Source organism: Microcaecilia unicolor, chromosome 8, assembly GCF_901765095.1.
Source record: "Microcaecilia unicolor chromosome 8, aMicUni1.1, whole genome shotgun sequence".
Classification (NCBI taxonomy): Eukaryota; Metazoa; Chordata; class Amphibia; order Gymnophiona; family Siphonopidae; genus Microcaecilia; species Microcaecilia unicolor.
Genome location: NC_044038.1, coordinates 191,961,809 through 191,983,940, shown reverse-complemented (window position 1 = coordinate 191,983,940; position 22,132 = coordinate 191,961,809). Strand labels below are relative to the sequence as shown.

General features: G+C 42.4%; 1 protein-coding gene across 1 annotated transcript in view; it reads right to left on the bottom strand.

The window, feature by feature from the left end:
* RBCK1 (RANBP2-type and C3HC4-type zinc finger containing 1) overlaps window positions 1–22,132 on the bottom strand; it is a 164,343-nt gene that overhangs the window by 31,074 nt on the left and 111,137 nt on the right. Inside the window, 1 exon segment of the mRNA XM_030212878.1 lies at window positions 21,493–21,653. Coding sequence (XP_030068738.1) covers window positions 21,493–21,653 — 161 coding nt within the window.

Here is a 22,132-nt window from a genome sequence, read left to right as displayed (position 1 = left end):
CCATAGAAATTGATGGTGCCAAAAACGGGACCGAAGTATGGCATGCAGTTAAATAGACCATTGCGCTTATCCGACGTATTAAAAGACATATTGAACAATGAGGGTAGAGCTACCTTCATGCAGAAGTCCAGAGTCAGTCTAAATGTGCCAGCATTCTCCATTCAGCACACATTCGCAGCCAACTTCATACAAGTTAATTGTGTTGAATGGAAAATAAATCTGTTGGCTCAGGCTGCTTGCTCTGTGATTTCCCATCACTGTTTCTTTATTGCTACCAAGTATTACATATTAAGGGCATTTGCTTTAAACTTTGTTTAATTGGTTTTTCCAGACCTTACATGCATATGGTTTTGCTTTTTAAATCCAAAGGTGAATCCTGAGAATGGTGGAACAATTAGGTATAAACTGTGTTGTTTCTGACTTGTTATGGACTTGCTTTGGGTCCTGGATAATCTGTACATCTGCTGTCTAGAATATTGGAAGATAGAAATAAGGAAATAAAAGTTAAGTTTTGGATGTACTCTGTAGAAGTTGTTGTTTACTTTTGCAATGTGTGTATGGATGCCTGTTCTGGTGTATGCATGTAATAATATTGAATAACTGTCTATACTTATGGCTATGATGTTGGAACATGCGGCATCGTTAAAGGACAGACCTTAAATGCCCAGTTGGGTATATATGCTAATCTCAACTTTGTTAAATGTATCAGACACATCCATCTGTTTGCTCCCATGAGATAACTGAATTCTATTATTCTGTTCTCACTGTATTTTCAAATGTAAGCCACATTAAACACAACTTTGCTTGGGATAATGTATGATAAATGTTTTTTAAAAATATCCTTTATTCATCCACCTTTTAAGATGCTGCTTATCCAGCTGGATGGTGATGGACAAGGAAAGCAAGTTTGAAGACCAACTCAAAATAGCCTGTTCCTTAGCTGGGCCCTAGTATCACCATATTGAAAATGCGACCATACCATGCCTTTGTGGTTATGTTCCACATATAAGTTAAATGATTAACTGGATTTCTTGAAAGGATTATATAAACTTTGGATGCATGACTAGGGACACAATCATACACTTATTTATTCAATATCACAATTCCTTGTGTACAGCCACAAACAACATTTTAGGGTGGATAGTGTTCACAATGAGCTCCTTTTATTATCGACCAGATAGAGATAAGAGTTTTCAGTTTTGGCACAGTATAAGTCATCACAAGAACAAAATATAAGAAACCAATGGACTGCATTAGGGCTTATAGCCCATTTAGTTATGTTTAAATAAAAGAGATGTGCATGAAACAAAATATTTATTTTTATTGTTACTTATAAAACCATTGGGGCACATGTAATTCCATGTGCCCCAATGAAAGGAGAGTTTAATTTTTCTTCCATTTCATTTCAATATATTCCATCATCTGTATAACACCAGACTTCTCAAGGATTATTACAACAACAGTTAAGATGAACCCATCAGGAAACATGATATCCTCACTGAAATTTGGCCATCTGTGTTGTATAGAACAATGTAGAAAAATGAGCACAAAATACAGAGTTCATAACTGCTTTTGCTACCAACTACAATAGTTTTTAAAGCTGTTTTAGTGATATAATATATCTAGATATGGGAAGCTTTCAAATAAATTAAAAGCTGTCAATAAGACCTTTCAAATTAAATTAAAAAGCTGTCAATAAGTAAAAAAAAAAAAAAGTTTATTTTGTCCTCCACCTTTTGAGACACTGCCTATCCAACTGGAACAGCTTTTTTTACTTTTTACAGATGGACCAGGCATAGGCAGTCCCTTATCTACTATAATAAAACGCACCCTGAACGTTCTGAGGACAAAGGTTCTGAACTCACAGCACAAGGGTTCATAACTTCATGGTGGTGAAGCCATCCCACTATGACTCTGAGCCCCGCCCTCGCGTCAAACGTCATGACGTCAAACCAACCCTTTAACGTTCTGCTGTGAGTTCAGAACCTTTGAAAAAAGAACGTTCAGGGAGCGTAACAAAATAGTACAAGTCAACAAAAGAAACACAACCAAGCAAGGGGAGCAGTAGGGAAACACGCTCTGCATGTTTCCCTACTCCTCCCCCAGGATGTGCAACACCCACCCCCCGTACCGCACCCCCCCCCCACAAAGCCACCCACGACAAACCGCAAAAAAAAACCCGCTTACACATGCTGCAGGTGCAACACCCACCCCTGCGCAGCCCCCCCCCCACAGGCCACCCATGAAAATCCTGCAAAAAAAAAAACAGCCCCGCAACACAATCCACAAGAAGCAACACCCACCCCCCACCCACCGACGCGTAGCTTTGCCGCCGGGGAAACGAAACCCCGCAAGAACCCATCCTATCTTCAGACTCCGGCGTGATCTTCAGCATTACTAGCCTCTGCAGGCAGGGCTTCTGTGCGTCTGACGTCCTGCACGTGCACGACGTCTGACGCACATAACCCCGCCCTGCACAGCCTAGCAATGCAGAAGATCAAGTGGGACTCAGCACAGCACACAACAAAGGACTTCTGCTGGCGGGATTTTGGGTACCCCGCCAGCAAAACTACGACACGTTAGGGTGGGATGGCGGCGGGAGGGGGGGGCAATGCGCGGCGGTGGCGGGTGCATCACGCGGAGGAAGAGGAGACGGCACACAACAAACAACCCCTGAAAGCAGCCTCCGCTTCCTTCGATCTTCATCACACTACAATCCCCCCCCCCCCAAAAATGAAATAAAAAACACACACACACACACACTCTCACAACTGGCACCGCTCCATGAAACCCCAGCCCCCACCCCCCACACACAATCAATCACTCATCTGGCAGCGGTTCCAGAACCCACCACCCCAAAAAACCCCCCCAAAAACACTCACTCTCAATTGGCCACAGTTCCTCAACGCACCCCCCACAACACACACACACACTCACTCTATCTCTGGCAGCACTTCATGAATCCCTGCCCCCCCACACTCACTCACTCATCTGGCCAAACCCCCCCCCCCCCCCACCACACACACACACTCACTCTCTCATCTGCAAGCGCTTCCTGAAAACCCTGCCCCCCCCCAACCCACACACACCTCACTCGTCTAGCAGCCGTTCCTGCCCCCCCCCCCCCCCACACACACCACACTTACCCTCATTTGGCCACACTTCCTCAACGCCTACACCCCCCCAAAACACACACACTCACTCTCTCATCTGGCCAGCGCTTCCTAGAATCCCTGCCCCACCACACACACTCAATCACTCATCTGGCAACCCCCCCCCCCCCCCCCAACACACACACACACTCACTCACTCATCTGGCAGCGCTTCCTGAAACCCCTGCCCCCCCAAACCACTCTCTCACATCTGGCAGCGCATCCTAAAACCCCGTACACACACACACTCACTCTCTCTCTCATCTGGCAGCGCTTCCTAGAATCCCTGCCCCACCACACACCCTCAATCACTCATCTGGCCAACCCCCCCCCCCCCAACACACACACGCACTCACTCACTCATCTGGCAGCGCTTCCTGAAACCCCTGCCCCCCCCAACCCGCTCTCTCACATCTGGCAGCGCATCCTAAAACCCCGTACACACACACACTCACTCTCTCTCTCATCTGGCAGCGCTTACTGAAACCCCTGCCCCACACACATACACACTCACGTACTAATCTGGCAGCCATCCCTAAACCCCCTCCCACCCCCCCCCACACCTACTCACTCCACTGTCATTTGGCCCCGCTACCTCAACCCTCCACCCCCCCACACACACACTCACTCTCTCTTCTGCAAGTGCTTCCTGAACCCACGCCCCAAACACACACACACTCATCTGACAGTGCCTTGATAAACCGCCCACCCCACACACACACTCAATCATCTGGCAGCGCTTCCTGAACCCCCCCCCCCCACACCCCTCTTCTTCAAAGCTGACACCCCAAACACACACACACTCTCTCTCATCTAGTAGCACTTCCTGAAACCCCATACACACACACTCACTCACTATCTCATCTGGCAGCGCTTCCTGAACCCCCCCCCTACCCCCCCCCCCCCACACTCAATCTCAAATACCCAATTGCTTGGGTGCAGTGGCGGGAATCTCAAACACCAGAAGATGGGGGGGGGCCTGACACCAGAGAGAGAGAGGAGGGTGGTATCTCTGGCACACACACACTCTCACACACACAGACAATGTCTGTCTCTCTCACACACTCTATGTGTAACAGTGTATCACATTCATTCTCTGTGTCACACAATCACACACTCGCTTGGTTTCATACACTCAGTCTCACAGAGCATCTGAGTATCACATACACTCTCTCACGCACACACTGAATCTGTGTGAAACACACAATCACACTGTGTCTCACATACGCACTTGCATACACTCTCATTCTCACACATACACTCACACCCACACTCTCTCTCTCTCTCTTACACACACACACTCGCACTTTCACTCTCTCTCTCTCACACACTCACTCTCACATACACTCTCCCAAACATACACCATCCAGCTGGATGGTGATGGCACAAGGACAACCTTGCTAGCGCCCGTTCATATGTGTCAGAAACGGGCCTTTTGTACTAGTTTCTAATAATCTTTTGCTATTGTTTTCATTAGCATTTGCTATTGTTTTGGGTGTTTAATGGACTAGATAGGTTCACTTCGACTCCTGTCTTCTTCCACCTCCTTGGTTAGAACTATCCCTTAAGAATTAATCCGATGTGTAGAGTACCAGAACACTCCACATTGAGGCAACTCCCGGCTGCTTAGTGTCCCTTTCAAACATAGAAAGCCATAGCAATTTTTTTACCTGGTGGCTGTTGCCACTGTTACTGTGGACTGATGCTGATCCTGCTTCTGTGAGTACCTCATTATCAGTCACTGACAATTCTCTCTGGCAGAGGATTAAGTTACAGGCACAGACTCATTCTGTAAATTTGGATGAAGGATTTGGAGTCTCCCTTATTTGGCAGAAAACAGTTTATATAATTTAATAACACCATATATAATATCCTTGTAATAGACTTTAAGTGTAGCAATAACTTAGCTTTTTTTATTGGCTCAGCTCTGTCAGCTATATACCATTTTGGTTGTAATTAATTATTGGGGCAAGCTATCAGCTATAAAACTTTGCAGTTGTTGAGATATCAATAAAGCTATCAATCAAAGAAACTGATAAAAAAAACTCTTAGAAACATCAAACCCTCACCCCTTTTGTCTAACCATGAACAACTTATTACTTTATACTTCAAGGGACATATGTTATTCAAGTAAGGTGAGTTTGAGAGTCATGTGCTGGTTCACTTGACGTGCCATAAGCCTACCGATATCTGGGATGGGTGATAGGTGATATCTGTCTCAATAGAATGAGAAGACTAAGTGTGGAAGAACATACCATTAGTTTCCTAGAAAGCAGATGTACAACCTTACTCAAGCCATGTACCAACCATCTGCATGCAAAAAAGGTTTTTACTTATGGAGAACCAAACCAGACCACCTCTCCATCAAATGGTAGAAAACATATGGGGAATTCAATGTTTCAAGTCAGCAAGGATGATGACAAAACTGACTTTCTCAATAGAAGACAAAGAGTTTTCGAGAATCATGGACAAGGAATTCTCCAGAGATGAGTTAAACAGCTGGGTGGCTCCTCTACCATTCCGGAAGCCCAGGCAGCAACTTCCTAACAACAGAGACCAAGCTCTGTCTTGACTCAATTCATCCGTTAGAATATCAATGATATGCTTTGATGTCCCCATGCATACTTCCTACCCACCCCCCTACTCCACCCTGTCCAGACTGTCATAGTAATGCTTAAATGTTTTCACTTATATACACTGTCAGCTAGCACATTTGCTTATTTCCGATTTGAGGAAGAAGGGCAACCTTCGAAAGCTAATCAAGAAATGTATTATGTCCAATAAAAAAGGTATCATCATGGAGGGATAGGGAGGGAAAGGGCAGGGAAAGGGGAGGGCGTTGGTAGGGGGGGATGTTGATAAAAGCAAGTTTTGTGATAATTGCGTTATTGTAATGTCATATATCTTTCTGCAATAAAATGATTAAACATAAAAAAAAAGGTATCATCTTATTTTCTTTTCCATGTTTTATTTTGTTGATTTCTATTGATAATCTCAAGAAAAAAAAAAAAACTCTAAGGAGGAACCAGAGACAAAACAACATTTCGTAAACTTCATGCAAGACATGTAGCTAATGGCCATGGAGATCCAGCCCCACCTTTACAAGAAAATGAGGAGTACTGGTATCTACCTACCCTTAGTGTGCACCACTTGCAGAAACCAGACCAGATTAGAATTGTATTTGATTCTAGTGCTCAGTTCCAAGGAATCTCACTCAATAATGTGCTTCTCTCTCTGGGTTTTGACATGATCACAGCCATTAGGAGTTCTGATCAGCTTCAAAAAAGAACCAATTGCAATAACAGCTGACACATATAAAATATTATACTGTTTTGTCATACACCCAGACTACAGAAATTATTTGAGATTCCTGTGGTGCCATGCTAATACCAACAAAGAGATTGTAGAATACAGAATGAGTGTCCACGACTTTGGAAACAGTCCATCACCAGCAGTGGCTAGTTATAGGCTAAGAAGAACAGCCCAAGAAGGAGAAAAGGAGTATGGCACAGATGAAGTGTAGAAAGAGACTTTTATATAGATGATGGATTGAAGTGCTTATCTACTGCAAAAGAAGTAATTGATTTGTTAAAGAGAACACAAGCAATGCTAGCAGAGGCTAATCTAAGACTTCATAAGTACATAAGTAATGCCACACTGGGAAAAGACCAAGGGTCCATCAAGCCCAGCATCCTGTCCATGAGAGCGGCCAATCCAGGCCAAGGGCACCTGGCAAGCTTCCCAAATGTACAAACATTCTATACATGTTATTCCTGGAATTGTGGATTTTTCCAAGTCCGTTTAGTAGTGGTTTATGGACTTGTCCTTTAGGAAACCGTCCAACCCCTTTTTAAACTCTGCCAGGCTAACCGCCTTCACCACCTTCTCCAGCAATGAATTCCAGAGTTTAATTACACGTTGGGTGAAGAAAAATTTCTCCGATTTGTTTTAAATTTACTACACTGTAGTTTCATCGCATGCCCCCTAGTCCTAATATTTTTGGAAAGCGTGAACAGACGCTTCACATCCACCTGTTCCACACCACTCATTATTTTATATACCTCTATAATGTCTCCCCTCAGCCGTCTCTTCTCCAAGCTGAAAAGCCCTAGCCTCCTTAGTCTTTCTTCATAGGGAAGTCGTCCCATCCCTGCTATCATTTTAGTCGCCCTTCGCTGCACCTTTTCCAATTCTGCTATATCTTTCTTGAAATGCGGCGACCAGAATTTAACACAATACTCAAGGTGCGGTCGCACTATGGAGCGATATAACAGCATTATAACATCCTCACACCTGTTTTCCATACCTTTCCTAATAATACCCAACATTCTATTCGCTTTCCTAATCGCAGCAGCACACTGAGCAGAAGGTTTCAGCGTATTATTGACGACGACACCCAGATCCCTTTCTTGGTCCGTAACTCCTAACGTGGAACCTTGCATGACGTAGCTATAATTCGGGTTCTTTTTTTCCCACATGCATCACCTTGCACTTGTTCACATTAAACGTCATCTGCCATTTAGCCGCCCAGTCTCCCAGTCTCGAAAGGTCCTCTTGTAATTTTTCACAATCCTGTTGCGATTTAACGACTTTGAATAACTTTGTGTCATCAGCAAATTTAATTACCTCGCTAGTTACTCCCATCTCTAAATCATTTATAAATATATTAAAAAGCAGTGGTCCTAGCACAGACCCCTGAGGAACCCCACTAACTACCCTTCTCCATTGTGAATACTGCCCATTTAACCCCACTCTCTGTTTCCTATCTTTCAACCAGTTTTTAATCCACAATAGGACATTTCCTCCTATCCCATGACCCTCCAATTTCCTCTGTAGCCTTTCATGAGGTACCTTGTCAAATGCCTTTTGAAAATCCAGATACACAATATCAACATGGTGTGGAAGTGATAAAAGCATCTCCTACAGAGGATCATGCAAAAGATCTGAAAGATTTAGATCTAGGAATATACACCTCCACTTCAGTGAAGCCTTGGGTTACACTGGGAGCTAAAAAGAGATGGCTTTACCTTCCAAATCTCGACCCAAGGGAAACCATATACCCATCGAGGTGTCTTATCCAGAGTTAACAGTCTATATAATCTACTGGGGTTCATGGCTCCAGTTATCATCCAAGGGAGATCCTTCTTAAGAGAACCGTTCCAAAGTGCTGATGTGTGGGATGACCCACTACCACCAGAATTGAAACAAGGATGGGAAAATAGAAAAATTCCCTAAAGACTCTTGAACAGTTATACATTCCACACACATACATTCCTGCTCCACTCAGTACTGCTAGCCACAGAGAAATTTGCATCTTAGATGCTTCTGTAAAGGCCATAACTGAAGTAGCCTACTTGAAAGCAACACATGGAGAAGGAATACCTTGTGTGGGCTTTATCATCGGCAAGGCTAAGCTGGCACCACAGCCTAACCACACCATCCTATGCTTAGAATTGTGCATAGCAGTACTGGAAACAGAGACCGTGGAAATAACAAGTGAAATGGACATGCAAGTAGACACCTGTCACCAAATTGCTATCAGAAATGCAGACTTGGGAATCATCAATGCAGGTTAGTGCTGTCATGGATTTTAACACCAGCTGCACTCCTAACACAAAAGACATACGATTCCTACTCCACCAAGGGAGGTTAACAGCAAAGACATTTAAAAACATTGTTAGAAACAAATCAGAACTTTGCAAAAGCTTTTTGGAATTGTTGGAAACAAGAGTACCTTCCAACTCGGCAGTATCAAAGCAAATAGCAATCCAGCAAGCCTAATATCCAAGAAGGAGACATCCTGCTCAAAGACAATCAAGCCCAACGTAGTAATTGGCCTTTGGGGCTTATGATCAAGACCTTTCCTAGCCAACATGGTAAAGTCTGCAAAATGGAAGTGAAGATGGTGAACTAAAGAACAGTGAAGACTTTCTTCCAACCAATCACCAAAGCGGGTCTCCTCATACCACATGAAGAGAAATGAACTTTGTGGACTGTTGTCCACTTCAGAGACTCAGAGACTTTTTTCTCTCTCTTCTGTTCTTTGTTTTATGTTGTCTGTCTCTTGTTTCAGCTCCTGCGAGACAGCAAGAAGAGGTCATAAGATCGACAGTGAGCCTGGGTTAATTAGAAGATTGTTAAGCGACAAAGATCCATCTTACATGACTTGTATGCTTAAAATGCTTAGTTATTGGTAAAGGATTAATAGCAATATCTACACATACTAGGCGGGGAGTGGGCTAGCCCCATTGCATGGGACAGCCTTTGCTGTACATATGGAAATGGATTTTGTTTGTACATTTGATATGTGTAAAATGGACTAGGTTCCTGTATTTCTGTGATCCTCAGTGTTTAGCCTTTATAATAATCTGTGTTGTTGGCAGCTTGTTGAGAATACTTGCCCCTGGGCATGCTGGGAGGAGCAGGGTTTCCCTCCGCGTAGAAAAGTAGAAGATCATGGCAACTGGCTATTAGAACTGTCCCTTAAGAATTAATCTGATGTGTAAAGTGCCAGAACACTCCACATTGAGGCAGCTCCAGGCTGCTTAGTATCCCTCTCAAATATAGAAAGCCATAGTGATTTTTCACCTGTTGGCTGTTCCCGCTGTTATTGTGGACTGATGCTGATCCTGCTTCTGTAACTGTTGTCTGCTGGGAAAGAGTACAAGAGGTAACGTTGTTGGGTCTGCTGGGAAACAGTAATCATAACATGATCATATATGAGCTAATATCTGGAGTGAAGTCACAAAGGAAATCTACAGTAGCAGCATTTAATTTTTGAAAGGGCGACTATGATAAAATGAGGAAAATGGTTAATTTAAGAGGATTGGCCAGAAAGATTAGGATTTTAAATTAGGCATGAACGTTGTTTAAAAATATCATCTTGGATGCCGAGACTAGATGTATTCCATGTATTTACAGACCGAGAAAGAACAGCAAATGACAGCCAGCATGGCTAAAAGGTGAAATGAAAGGGGCTATTAGAACCTAAAGAACTTCCTTCAAAGAATGGAAAAAGGACCTGAATGAAGAAAATAAGAAGAAACATAAGCCCTGGCAAGTTAGATGCAAAGTATCAATAAAGAAGTCTAAAAAAGAATATGAAGAGTATATATCATAAAGGCCATGAAAAGGTGCAAACCATACATATTTCTAATATTGCTAGTTTGCTTTTCTTGAGCTGGGAGTGATCTAAATTGCAAGACAGCATTTTTCTGGTAACTACTTCCTAAAGGCATAGAAATTTGTGCTTGACATTTGACCTATGCTAACTTGTGGATAAGTTGCTGGTCAACAACTGAGCCAGAGACTCCTATGACTAAAGGACACTTGCTGTATCCAGATAAACAATCAGAATGAGAAGTAAGTGGGTATGGATAAAACTGTAAGGGTGGAGGGGGCTAGTAATGATGATTATGCATACCAAGGACATAGGTCACCCCATATCAAATGAAAACATGCTTATATACATGAGAGGCCCTAACTGCCAATATAATAAGGAGACAGAATTTGATTCATAACAGGAAACAGAATATTCTGGAAAGATGCATATTTCATTAGGTAGGAAGGGAATTATAATTAAGATAATGAGAAAGAAAGAAAAAAGTATTTAAGAGGAAACAGAACTGAGGATGGAGAGCCTCAGTGTGTCCACTAGGAGGTGGACATATTGACAGCTCCCAGGGAAAACTCTAGTTTTATTTGCTGCATATTATACTGTATTGGGAGTTTATTTGTTACTATTTCAATAATTACTAATAAGCTTCTTTGACAATTTGAATAAACATTTATCTATATAATAAAACTCACCCTCAACGTTCTGAAGACACTGACGTCATTGAAGCCAAGCCACTGACGTTACTTCCTTCATGAAGGGTTCATGGTGGTGAAGCCACCGAAATCACCAAGTCTCTGGGCCCCACCCTCGCATCAAATGTGATGACGGTCGAGGGCGGAGCAATGGCGTCAGTGGCTTCAGAACGAAGAAGGTGATGAAGGTGCATTGACGAGGTGCAGAGCAATGGCGTCAGTGGCGTCACAACGACGAAGGGGTAGAGAGGGGGGGTGGGGAGGAAAACCTTGCTAGCGCCTGTTTCATTTGCTCCAGAAACGGGCCTTTTTTTTTACTAGTTATGTATAATACTTATTTAGTAGCCAGAGTTTTTCTTGCCTGGAATTCTGCCTGTGGGAGTAAAGATTTACTCCTTCAGAAGGTTACTTCTGTCCCAGAGGCAAGACAGAAGTATACATTTGGCGCCCAAACAGGGACTTGAAGGTGCATTGCTTCAGGTGGGTGATTGTCCTCAAGGTAACTTTGTGGGCGAACGTCCCCAGTCAGTCCTTTAACTGACAAGGGGTTTAGGGGTTCAGATAATTAAAAGGTTGAGCATTGTAAAAGTAAAATGTTGAGTAAAGGAAAAGGTTAATGTTGTTGTTGAGAATTCCGGCTGAAGACGCTTGGTAAATGAAATATTATGAAGGAAAAGTTCAATTGAAGGGAAGCATGATGTGAGTATTTGTTATATTTCTGTCTTTCCCGGGTAAGTGTGATATATATTATGTTTGGTATAAGTACATGTAATTATACTGATGTCTCTTTACTGCTTTGCTGCTTTTTTCTTGCATTTTTGTTATCTAATTGTCAATTAGAAGTTTATCAGTATGACTTCCCCATTAGAAACTGTTTATGTAGCAAATCCAGCGGAACAGAGAGAGATTATAAACATAGGCAGTCGGTGGCCCAACTGTTTGGGGAGGCTAAAGGGGTGGGGTTAGGGGTGGGGCCAGGGTGGAGCTTAAATCCATAATTGTCTGATAACACACAGAAAAAATAATAAAAATAAAAGTTACAATTAATACGCTTTATTAAATTTAGATATTAGATATGTATCATATGTCAAAGAATAAGTGGTTGCTCAAAGCATATTCTAAGCACAATCGCTCAACTGCAAACACTATGCACAACTTTGTGCAAAAACACACTCAGAACCTTACTGTACCATAAATATTACACTGGGCAGAACCTAATATACCATATACCACCCATGCGGAAAATGCAGACCGTCAACAATATGAAACAAGGGATCATATCATCAACATTCTCATGTAGAGCAACAAAACACCCTAATTAATGTGGGATAAAATGCCATAAATAAGTAAATAAATATAAACTTTTTATGTTGAGCACCTGATTCTCAAAGTGGACATTTTCCAAACACTATAATGAAAGTAAAATGATCTTTTCTACCTTTGTTGTCTGGTGACTTTTTCTGATCATGCTGGTCCAGTATCCGATTCTGCTGCTATCTGTCCTCAGTGCAGGTCAGGAAGTCATCCTCGTTAAATATCTCCCTGGCAACCCAGGACACCTCCAGCCAACCACCCCCCCTCTCCCAGCAGTAAGGTAAACAAACCATAAACCAATTCTACAACTGATTCACAAGGCTAGAGGGCTTTCACTGCAGCTCCTGTTGTGAGGATGGAGGTAAATCAACAATTTAAACCCCTCAGAGCACAGCAGGGGAGGCTTAGCCTCTCCAAGCCTCTTATACCGGGCGCCTATGATTATAAAGTACAGTGAGAAATGGGTTAAGCTAAGTGAAAAGGATCCTTTCTTTTCAATGAAATGAGACAGGTAGTGTGTTGCCTAGTAATTTGTTGCTCAAGAAACATGAAAAGGGAAACTCATCACTAGAACATTTGAAAATGTTTAATTCGTGGAAGAGCAGGTGTCTGATAAACTAATGGGAAATAAACTACCCCCTTACAGCCCTGCAGTAAACAGTGCTTCCTCAAAGCCAAGGATTGTGCCCAGCTCTGACAGAGGGTACTATAGTTGCCTGAAGGTTACAAGCCTATTTTGTTTAATGACAGTACATCTGCTTCCTCCCAAATTATTATCTGACACAGCTAGCAGCCCAGTAGCAAGTCTGCAACAGGGACTGATCACTTCACTTCCAGCTAAGGGAAGTAAGGGCTCTGTTCCAGCTTCAGCTCCCTCTTGGCTGAGTTCAGTGGCCCCATGTAAAATTAAAAGTTGCTTTTGGATACTAGTCTTTACCCTCCAAACCTCTTTCTCCATTTGAGTTTGTGCTAAAACCTGCACTTCAGCCATACTGAAAAAGATTAAATTACCTTTTCCTCTATACACTTCTATATCACTGTTTCCTTTGTGCATATGGTTTTTAGATAACAATTTTGTTTCCCTGATAAGCTTGTTTTTACAAAACTGATAGAAACACATGTAGATCCCCACCATCTCTTTTATAGGGAGCTTTTAGTTTTAAAATAAGACTAATGGGCTAAAGAAATTAATATACTAAGCAGTTTCCTAAAACAAATTACATTCTGTAGATTTCTGCCTATAGCAAGAAGCTCTGACACTTATATGTTAAACAAACTGTTAATACCACCGAACTAGGAATCAGAAGAGTCATGCTGCATTCAGCTCATTCTGTATTTATTGTTGCCTCTGTGTCAGACAGGTTTGTACCTTTAACTGGTAACTGCAAATAGGTGGGAAAATGTGGGATACAAATGCAACAAATAAATAAAATAAAAATAAAAACTATACCTTGTTAAATTGTATTATTTGTGTTTTACCATCCTCTGTTTGTTCAGAGGCATCTGGTATTCTACTATAAACAGATAGTATTTTAGGGAAGACTAAGGGGAAACAAGTGAATGATTTGTTGCTCAGTCACCAGACTTGTTCGGCTTATTTTATTCTTTGTTCACAAGGATTCATACACCAACTTTGAAAGAAATGGTGGTTTCATGTACATGTGTATTCTAAGAATGACATAGCAGAATAGTGGAGCTATGTGATCTTTGTTAATTAATTTTTATTGTCTTTTTCCTTTTTTCAGAATTTGAATTATAAATTTAGGCTTCTTATGGAATCAGAGTTTTATCATACATGGCCATCCTTTTAATTTTTTATTATATGCACTCCACCAAGACTTTTTTTATTAACTGCAGAAATAAAAAAAATCACGGAGCATTTAATCAGTATTGTTTGTGACTTTTTTACTTCTGGAATAGCTATGCTATGTTGTTCATTTGTGCACATAAGAAGTACTTCTTGCCCTAGGACATTGTTTTGGTAATCTACTTGGATAGCACACATAAGGTTAAGTCCAGTCTGAATTCAAATAGACTGGTCTGATCTACCGCCTCTTAGGTCTTTGTCTTTTGTTTTTGTGGGTGTTGTGTTACCCCTTATATACAATCACTATAGGTGACCATTTTTGAATTTTGTGGGTATTACAATCAGTACATACAAATAGTTTCTCTCCTGAATACATATTAGTTGTATATACAATTAACAAAAGATTTCTTTTATGAATTCCCTAATAAGCATGTTAGCTACTTGGAGATTCTGTCTCTTATCACCATTTTTAGTACATAGTTAACAGCTAAAGTGTACTTTTTTCTACATTCAGTACTGAATTAGGGTCTGTCTCTAAGGTATACTTTTTCTTAAAAATTACTTTTACCTGGAGGCTAGCTTTGACCCATCTTGATTGTAGAGACCTGTGTGCTATGTTTCTTGCCTGATCTATGTGAATCTTGTAAAGGTCAGTCAAGGTTGCACCTTTGTCTGTCTCACTAGGATTGGTACTTTTTTTTATAACTCAAGTTTATTAGATTGGGTTCAAAGCTTGTTATTAACTTCTCTGATCCTATGTAGTAGGTTTTATAGACTGATCACTTTTATATTAACTGTGAGATTTATTGAAAGGCTCATGCCTGTAATGTCTACAAGTTGCACACTTGTACAATATATACATATGTGTTCTGTATCCCAGCAAGAGTGAACTAGATGATTGTTTAACTTCAGAAGTTAAGATTTTTTCTGTACCTTGCATGAACATGTTTTGTGCTGCTCAAGAAAAAGGACAGTGCTTTTCTAGGCAACTGCCTAGTTTGCCCTAATCTCTTTACATTGTTTTCCCTTTCACTATATATGAGATAGGAAATCTAATGACCTATCTGGGACCATTATCTGAATGACTCCCCCCCTTTCCTCAATTTATTGTTTTCGGTTAATTTAAATGAATTTTCCCCTAACTTAGGAAGAGTTCCTTGTGTCCTTTATTATTTTAGGAACAAGATTGATGTTTTACCTAGCATATTTACAGTTTAGATGTTAATTGTGAACAGCTGGAATATTAAACTTTTCTCCCACTCTGTGTCCTTTCTGAGCCTTGTTTTGTATCAGTGGAGAAACAGTGCACCTTCCTTGATTACATGGTGCCCTAATCTTATTTGTTATGGAAGCTATAAATTTGTTTTCTTAGGAACTTTATTTTCACTAAATTGCACTATTCAAAATTTATTTTATTCTGTATTAAATACAACTAGAACTGTGTAAAAGCATATGGCCCTACTCTGTTTAATTGCTGTATTGTTTTGAATCATACTTTTATTTACCATTATTGAAGCTTTTTGAAACATCATGATACATCCCATGTGAACTCCCTCCCTCCTGTGTAAACCATGATGGTGCAGGTCCTCCCTTGCAACTGTGTACAGCCTGCTGATTTGCAATACCAGAACCAACGCTGATCCCTGATGATGCATCTGTCTCCTGAATTGTCAGCCTATCAGAAGCAAAGTTTTTAAAATGACACAGACTTGCCAGCTTTTTTCTGTCTATATTTACAAAACCTTATGTACTTTTTCCTAGTTTTTTATTTTTTTGTATTATCTTTCTCCTAGTCCCTTGTTCTGTTATTTTTTCATAAGATTCCATGATACTAGTTTATTGTTTTGTATTTCCTTATTTTGTATCCTGTGATCAGATTTGTTAATATGTTAATGACCTCCTATAATTGTATGGCACTTGATTATCTTCTTGCATCCCACTGTGGACTTTGTATTATTTTAAAAAGTCCTGATTGTTGCACTCTTATTGCTATTTGTACACATATTGTAATGGACAACATTCATAATCTTGCCAAATTGCAAATTTATGCTTATGCTGAGGTTCTCATTCTTAGCCAACACTGTCACTCTCTCCCACACTTCCTTGCTGAAGAACATACCAATTATTGATCTGGTTACGCCCCTTGCTTATTTTCTTGTGTAATATTGATTATAGCAGGTCTTATGTTCTGTATTCTGTTTCCTGTTCCATGACTGCATGCTGCCAAATTATGGCTACTGCAGCTACAAAGGTAATGGTAATCTATGCTCCAGCCTAGCTTCCCTCCTCTCATGTTCCTTTTCAGGGGTAGATACAGACTGTAATTTGTTTTGGGTCCATTACTTCTCTGTCTAATGAGGCCTCTAAAGCCTGAAGAACGTAGTCATAGTGTGGGCCCTCTTGCTTAGTTTGAGGCCCCACAAGAGGGGAGTGTATATCATAAAAGCCATGAAAAGGTGCAAACCATACATATCTAATATAATAATTTGCTCCTACAACATTTCAATGAGGCTACCTGCGTTCGTAACCATCTCCTGACATCACTGTCCCGCAGTAGAAGCCTGCTTGCCTGATGTCAGGAGATGGTTACTGCAATGAGAGACATTGGAACGTTGCGGGAGCAGCTTCAGCCCTTCCTTCACATGCACCAACATCTCCACCCAGGGACGCCCCTCCCACCCTCGCCGCCCCTCCCCCCCTCCACCCCACCCCAGGTCGCTGCCCAGGCCCAGCCACTTTCCTTCCAAGCCCGGCCACCCAACACAGACCTGCCAAGTCTCCCACGAAACACGCGGCACCAGCTCCCATTTCCGGCCACTGCTGCTTCTCCTGTTGAGCAGCAGCAGCCGCTACAAAAAAAAGAGCTAATTAAAGCACCAAAAATGTTTTTAAAAAGCAAGTGCGGCACCGCAGACAGCCATCAGGCATTGGCTGTTGGCTCTGCAACTGCTCCTCTCGCCTCTCACGTCACTGCCCCTGCAGTAGACCCCGGAGGAGCGCAGCAACGTGAGAGGCGAGGGAGTCCTGAGACCAGAGAGGGAAGGGGGAGGGGGTCCTGAGACCAGAGAGGGAGGGGGGAGGTATTTCTGTCATACACACACTCTCTCTCTCTCACAGTCAGTGTCTTTCTCTCACTCTCACACACTCTGTCTCACACTGTATCACATTCACTCTCTATGTGTCACACAGGCACTCTCAAACACTCTCGATCTCATACACTCGGTCTCACAGAGAGTTTGTGTATCGCACACATACTCTCACACTCTATCTGTATCACACAACTCTCACAGACACACTTGCACCCACACTCACTCTCTCTCTCTCTCTGTCACACACACACACACTCGCACATTCACTCTCATACCGTCACTCTCACACACACTCTCTCTCAAAAATACACACTCCGAGGAAAACCTTTCTAGCGCCTGTTTCATTTGTGTCAGAAACGGGCCTTTTTTACTAGTTTCTAGTATTGCTAGTTTGCTTTTCTTGAGCTGGGAGCTGATCTAGAATTGCAAGACAGCATTTTTTCTGGTAACTACTTTTCTAAGGCTGTAGAAATTTGTGTTTTGACATTTGACCTATGCTAACTTGTGATAAGTTGCTGGTCAGCAACTGAGCCAGATACTCCTATGACTAAGGACACCTGCTGTATCCAGATAAACAATCAGAATGAGAAGTAAGTGGGTGTGGGTAAAACTGTAAGGGTGAAGGGGGCTAGTATGATGACTGTGCATACCAAGGCAGTGGCGTAGCAAGGGTGGGACTGTCCGCCACCAGGTGCACGCCGCTGGGGGGGTATCGGTCTTCGCCTGGTTGCCTGCTCCCATCTGCCCCGGAACAGGTTACTTCCATGTTCCGGGGCAGAGGGAGCAGGGAACCAGCGGAACTGACCACCCCCCCAGCGGCATGCACACAGCATGTAAGAATGCACTCGGGGGCGGGGGGGCTTGTGTGATTCACCTCGAGGGGGGGGTGCACAGTGGTGAACTGCCCCGGGTGGCAGCCGCCCTTGCTACGCCACTGTACCGAGGACATAGGTCACCCCATATCAAATGAAAACTTATGCTTATATGCTTGAGAGGCCCATAACTGCCAATATATAAGAGAATAAATGATAGAATTGATTCATAACAGGAAACAGAATATCTGGAAAGATGCTATTCATTAGGTAGGAAGGGTAATTATAATTAAGATAATGAAGAAAGGAAGAAAAAAAGTATTTAAGAGGAAACAGAACTGAGGATGGAGAACCTCCGTGTGTCCACTAGGAGGTGGACATATTGACAGCTCCCAGGGAAAACTACTTTTATTTGCTACAAATTATACTGTATTGGGAGTTTATTTGTTGCTATTTCAATAAGTACTGATAGGCTTCTTTGACAATTTGAATAAACATTTATTATGTATAATACTTATTTAGTAGCCAGAGTTGGCATACCTGGAGGAGTAAAAATTTACTCCTTCAGAAGGTTACTTCTGTCCCAGAGGCAAGACAGAAGTATACAAGAGAAACTTGCAACAGAGGCAAAACTCACAATAACAACTTTTTCAGGTAAATCAAAAACAGAAAGCCTGTGAGGGAATCTGTGGGACAATGAAGGAAGCAAAGAGGCACTCTCTCATGCAGGGAACTGAAAGAAATATCAGTGAACCTGGAATACATACTGAGCGAAATCAGCAAAATATAGTGATCTGCTGTTAGTGATCTGTACCTGTTTGTTAAATGTGTCTGTAGTACATGAAGATTGGAGGGTAGCCAGTGTAACACCAATTTTTAAAAGGGGTTCCAGGGATAATCCAGGAAATTACAGACCAAAAAGCCTGACTTCAGTGCCATGCAAAATAGTGGAAACTAAAGAATAAAATTACGGAATACATAGACAAACATGATTTAATGGGACAGAGTCAGCATGGATACAGCCAAGGGAAGTCTTGCCTTGACAATTTGTGTCATTTCTTTGACGGCGTGAATAAACATGTTGATAAAGGTGAGCTGGTTGATGTAGTGTATCTTAGATTTTCAGAAAGCTTTGGACAAAGTTCCTCATGAGAGACTCCTGTGAAAATTAGGAGGCAATGTTCTGTTGTGGCTTAGGAATTGATTACTGGACAGAAAACAGCAGGTAGGGTTAAACAGCCATTTTTTTCAGTGGAGGAGAGTGAATAGTGAAGTGCCATAGGGATCTGTGCTATTTAACATAAAATCAGAACAAAAAGTGACGTGATTAAATTTGCAGATGACACAAAACTATTCAAAGTGGTCAAAACATATATGGACTGTGAAATATTATAGGAAGAACTTAGGAAATTGGAAGACTGGGCATCCAAATGGCAGATGAAATTTAATGTGGACAAATGCAAAGTGATGCACATTGGGAAGAATAATCCAAATCATAGTTACCTGATTCTGGGGTCCATCTTGGAGTCAGCACCCAAGAAAAAAGATCTAGGTGCCATTGTATACAATACGCTGAAGGTGGAGCAGTAGCAAAAATACTAAACAGGATGCTAGGAATTATTTAGGAAAGGGATGGTAAATAAGACCAAGAGTACTATGTATCGCTTCATGGTGTGATCTCACATTCAGTATTGCCTTCAATTCTGGTCGCAGTATGTCAAAAAAGATATAGCAGAATTAGAATAGGTTCAAAGAAGAGAGAGACAAATGGTAAAAGGGATGGAACTCCTCTCATATGAGGAGGTTAGGGCTTTTCAGCTTGGCAAGGAATGGCTGAGGAGAGATATGATTGAGGCATACAAAATTCTGAGTGGTGTAGAATGGATAAAAGTGAATAGATTTTTTTTAACTCTTTCAAAAAGTACAAAGACTAGAGGACACTCAATGAAGATAAATGGAAATACTTTTAAAATAATAGGAGGAGATATTTTTTCACTCAACAGTTATGCTCTGGAACTGATTACCAGAGGATGTACCAGGGGCGTAGCCAGACTTTGGCAGGAGGGGGGGTCCAGAGCCCGAGGTGAGGGAGCACATTTTAGCCTCTCCCCCGGCGCCGCTGACCCCCCCCCCCCCCCCATTGCTGACTTTGCCGACTTTGCCCCCTGCCGTCAACCCACCGTCGCCTACCTTTGCTGGTGGGGGACCCCAACCCCCGCCAGCCGAGGTCCTCTTCTTCTCGCAAAAGGCTTCCTTCTGTTTCTGACGTCCTTCACATTCTACGTGCAGGATGTCAGAAACAGAAGGAAGCCTTTTGCGAGAAGAAGAGGACCTTGGCTGGCGGGGGTTTGGGTCCCCACCAGCAAAGACAGGCGATGGTGGGTTGGCGGCGGGAGGGGGGGGGTCATCGTCAGGGGGGTCCAGGGCCAAATCTACAGAGGCCCAGGCCCCACATAGCTACGCCACTAGGATGTACTAACAGCAATTAGCGTATCTGGGCTTTAAAAAGGTTTGGACAAGTTCCCGGAGATAGACATGGGGAAGCCACTGCTTGCCCTGGGACTGGTAGCATGGAATGTTGCTATTATTTGGGTTTCTACCAGGTACTTGTGACCTGGATTGGCCACTGTTGGACAAAGGATACTGGGCTGGATGGATCATTGGTCTGACCCAGTATGGCTATGAAACATATCCTAGAAAGGTTCTGATAGTTCCACTGAATAGTGTATTCAGTAAACCTTTGGAGAGGGGAGTGGTTCCAAAGGACTGGAGAACAGTTCTTGGTCCTTCTTCACAAAGTGGATCAAAGTAGAGGTTGCTAGCTGCAGTCTGCAAAGCCTGACCTCATGGTGGGAAAATTAATGCTCCTTGTGATGTTGGCCAAGTCGATTAACTCTTCATTGCCTCAGGAACAAATTTAAATTGCAAGCCCTCTGGAGACAGGAAAATAGCTACTGTCCTGAATATGACTCACAAGGAAAGGACAGTGAACTGACTACAATTCAGCAAGATGCTTACATGGTCTTACAAGGGACACATGTCAAGTTTACCTAATTGATTTGTTTCAGTTGGGTGATGAGGTTTAGATGGTCACAGACTGGATGTGTTTATTTGTCTTTCAGCAAAGCTTTTGACACTGTTCCATACAGGACACCAGCCTGAGGGTGAATCCCAAGATATTGAACTGGATTAGAAATTGGTTGATTTGATCCCAAGATAGTGAACCAAATTAGAAATTGGTTGATTGAAATTAGTTGGAGAGAAAGGTGACTAGTGGAGTCCCTCAGGGGATCAAGGTGTGGAACTGTTTCTGTTCAATATCTTTAAAAGCAATATTGCAGAAGCATTAGGAAGGATGAGGTGAAGACTTGCATTCAATGTGGAACGGGAGGGGTTAATGCGAGGTACTGCATTCATCCAGTAGGAGGGGTAAGAGCAGGGCACTGTGTTAATTGGGGGGAGGGGAGAGAGTGAGGCACTTGGTAAAAAAAGGAGAACGAACATCTTACTTGCAGAAGCCATGCAGGCATTCACGCAGCACTACTCCTTCCCCCGGCTGCAGGGTCAAAAAGCAAACAGGACACTCAGTGGCTTCATCTGTTGGCACCAAGCTCTGTGTGTCCAGCTGGAGAAATCGCTGGTAGTTCTGTGACCGCTTCAGCTCTTTTACCTACACAAAAGAGACAGGATCAAGGCAGGGGCACAGTCTGCCCATCACAGTGACTTATGTGGCTCTGCACAGAGACACTAACTGTTAAAAGTGGTGGGCAATGAAGGCTCCTCTCTATTATTTTTCTTTATTGAATCTCAAATTAATTTTAATGTTAGAAATTCAGTTTAAAAATTCATATGAGTTTAAGAAGGAGGAGGAGGCAACAGAGAAGAATGACATAACATTAGCAAAATCCATCCCTTCATCTCTAAGCACTCTACCAGAACCCTTATCCACACTCTTATCACCTCTCGTCTTGATTATTGTAACCTGCTTCTCACCGGCCTCCCTCTTAGCCATCTCTCTCCTCTTCAATCAGTCCAAAACTCTGCTGCGCGGCTCATTTTCCACCAAAGTCGCTATGCTCACATTAGCCCTCTCCTTAAGTCACTTCACTGGCTCCCTATCCGTTTCCATATTCAGTTCAAGCTTCTCTT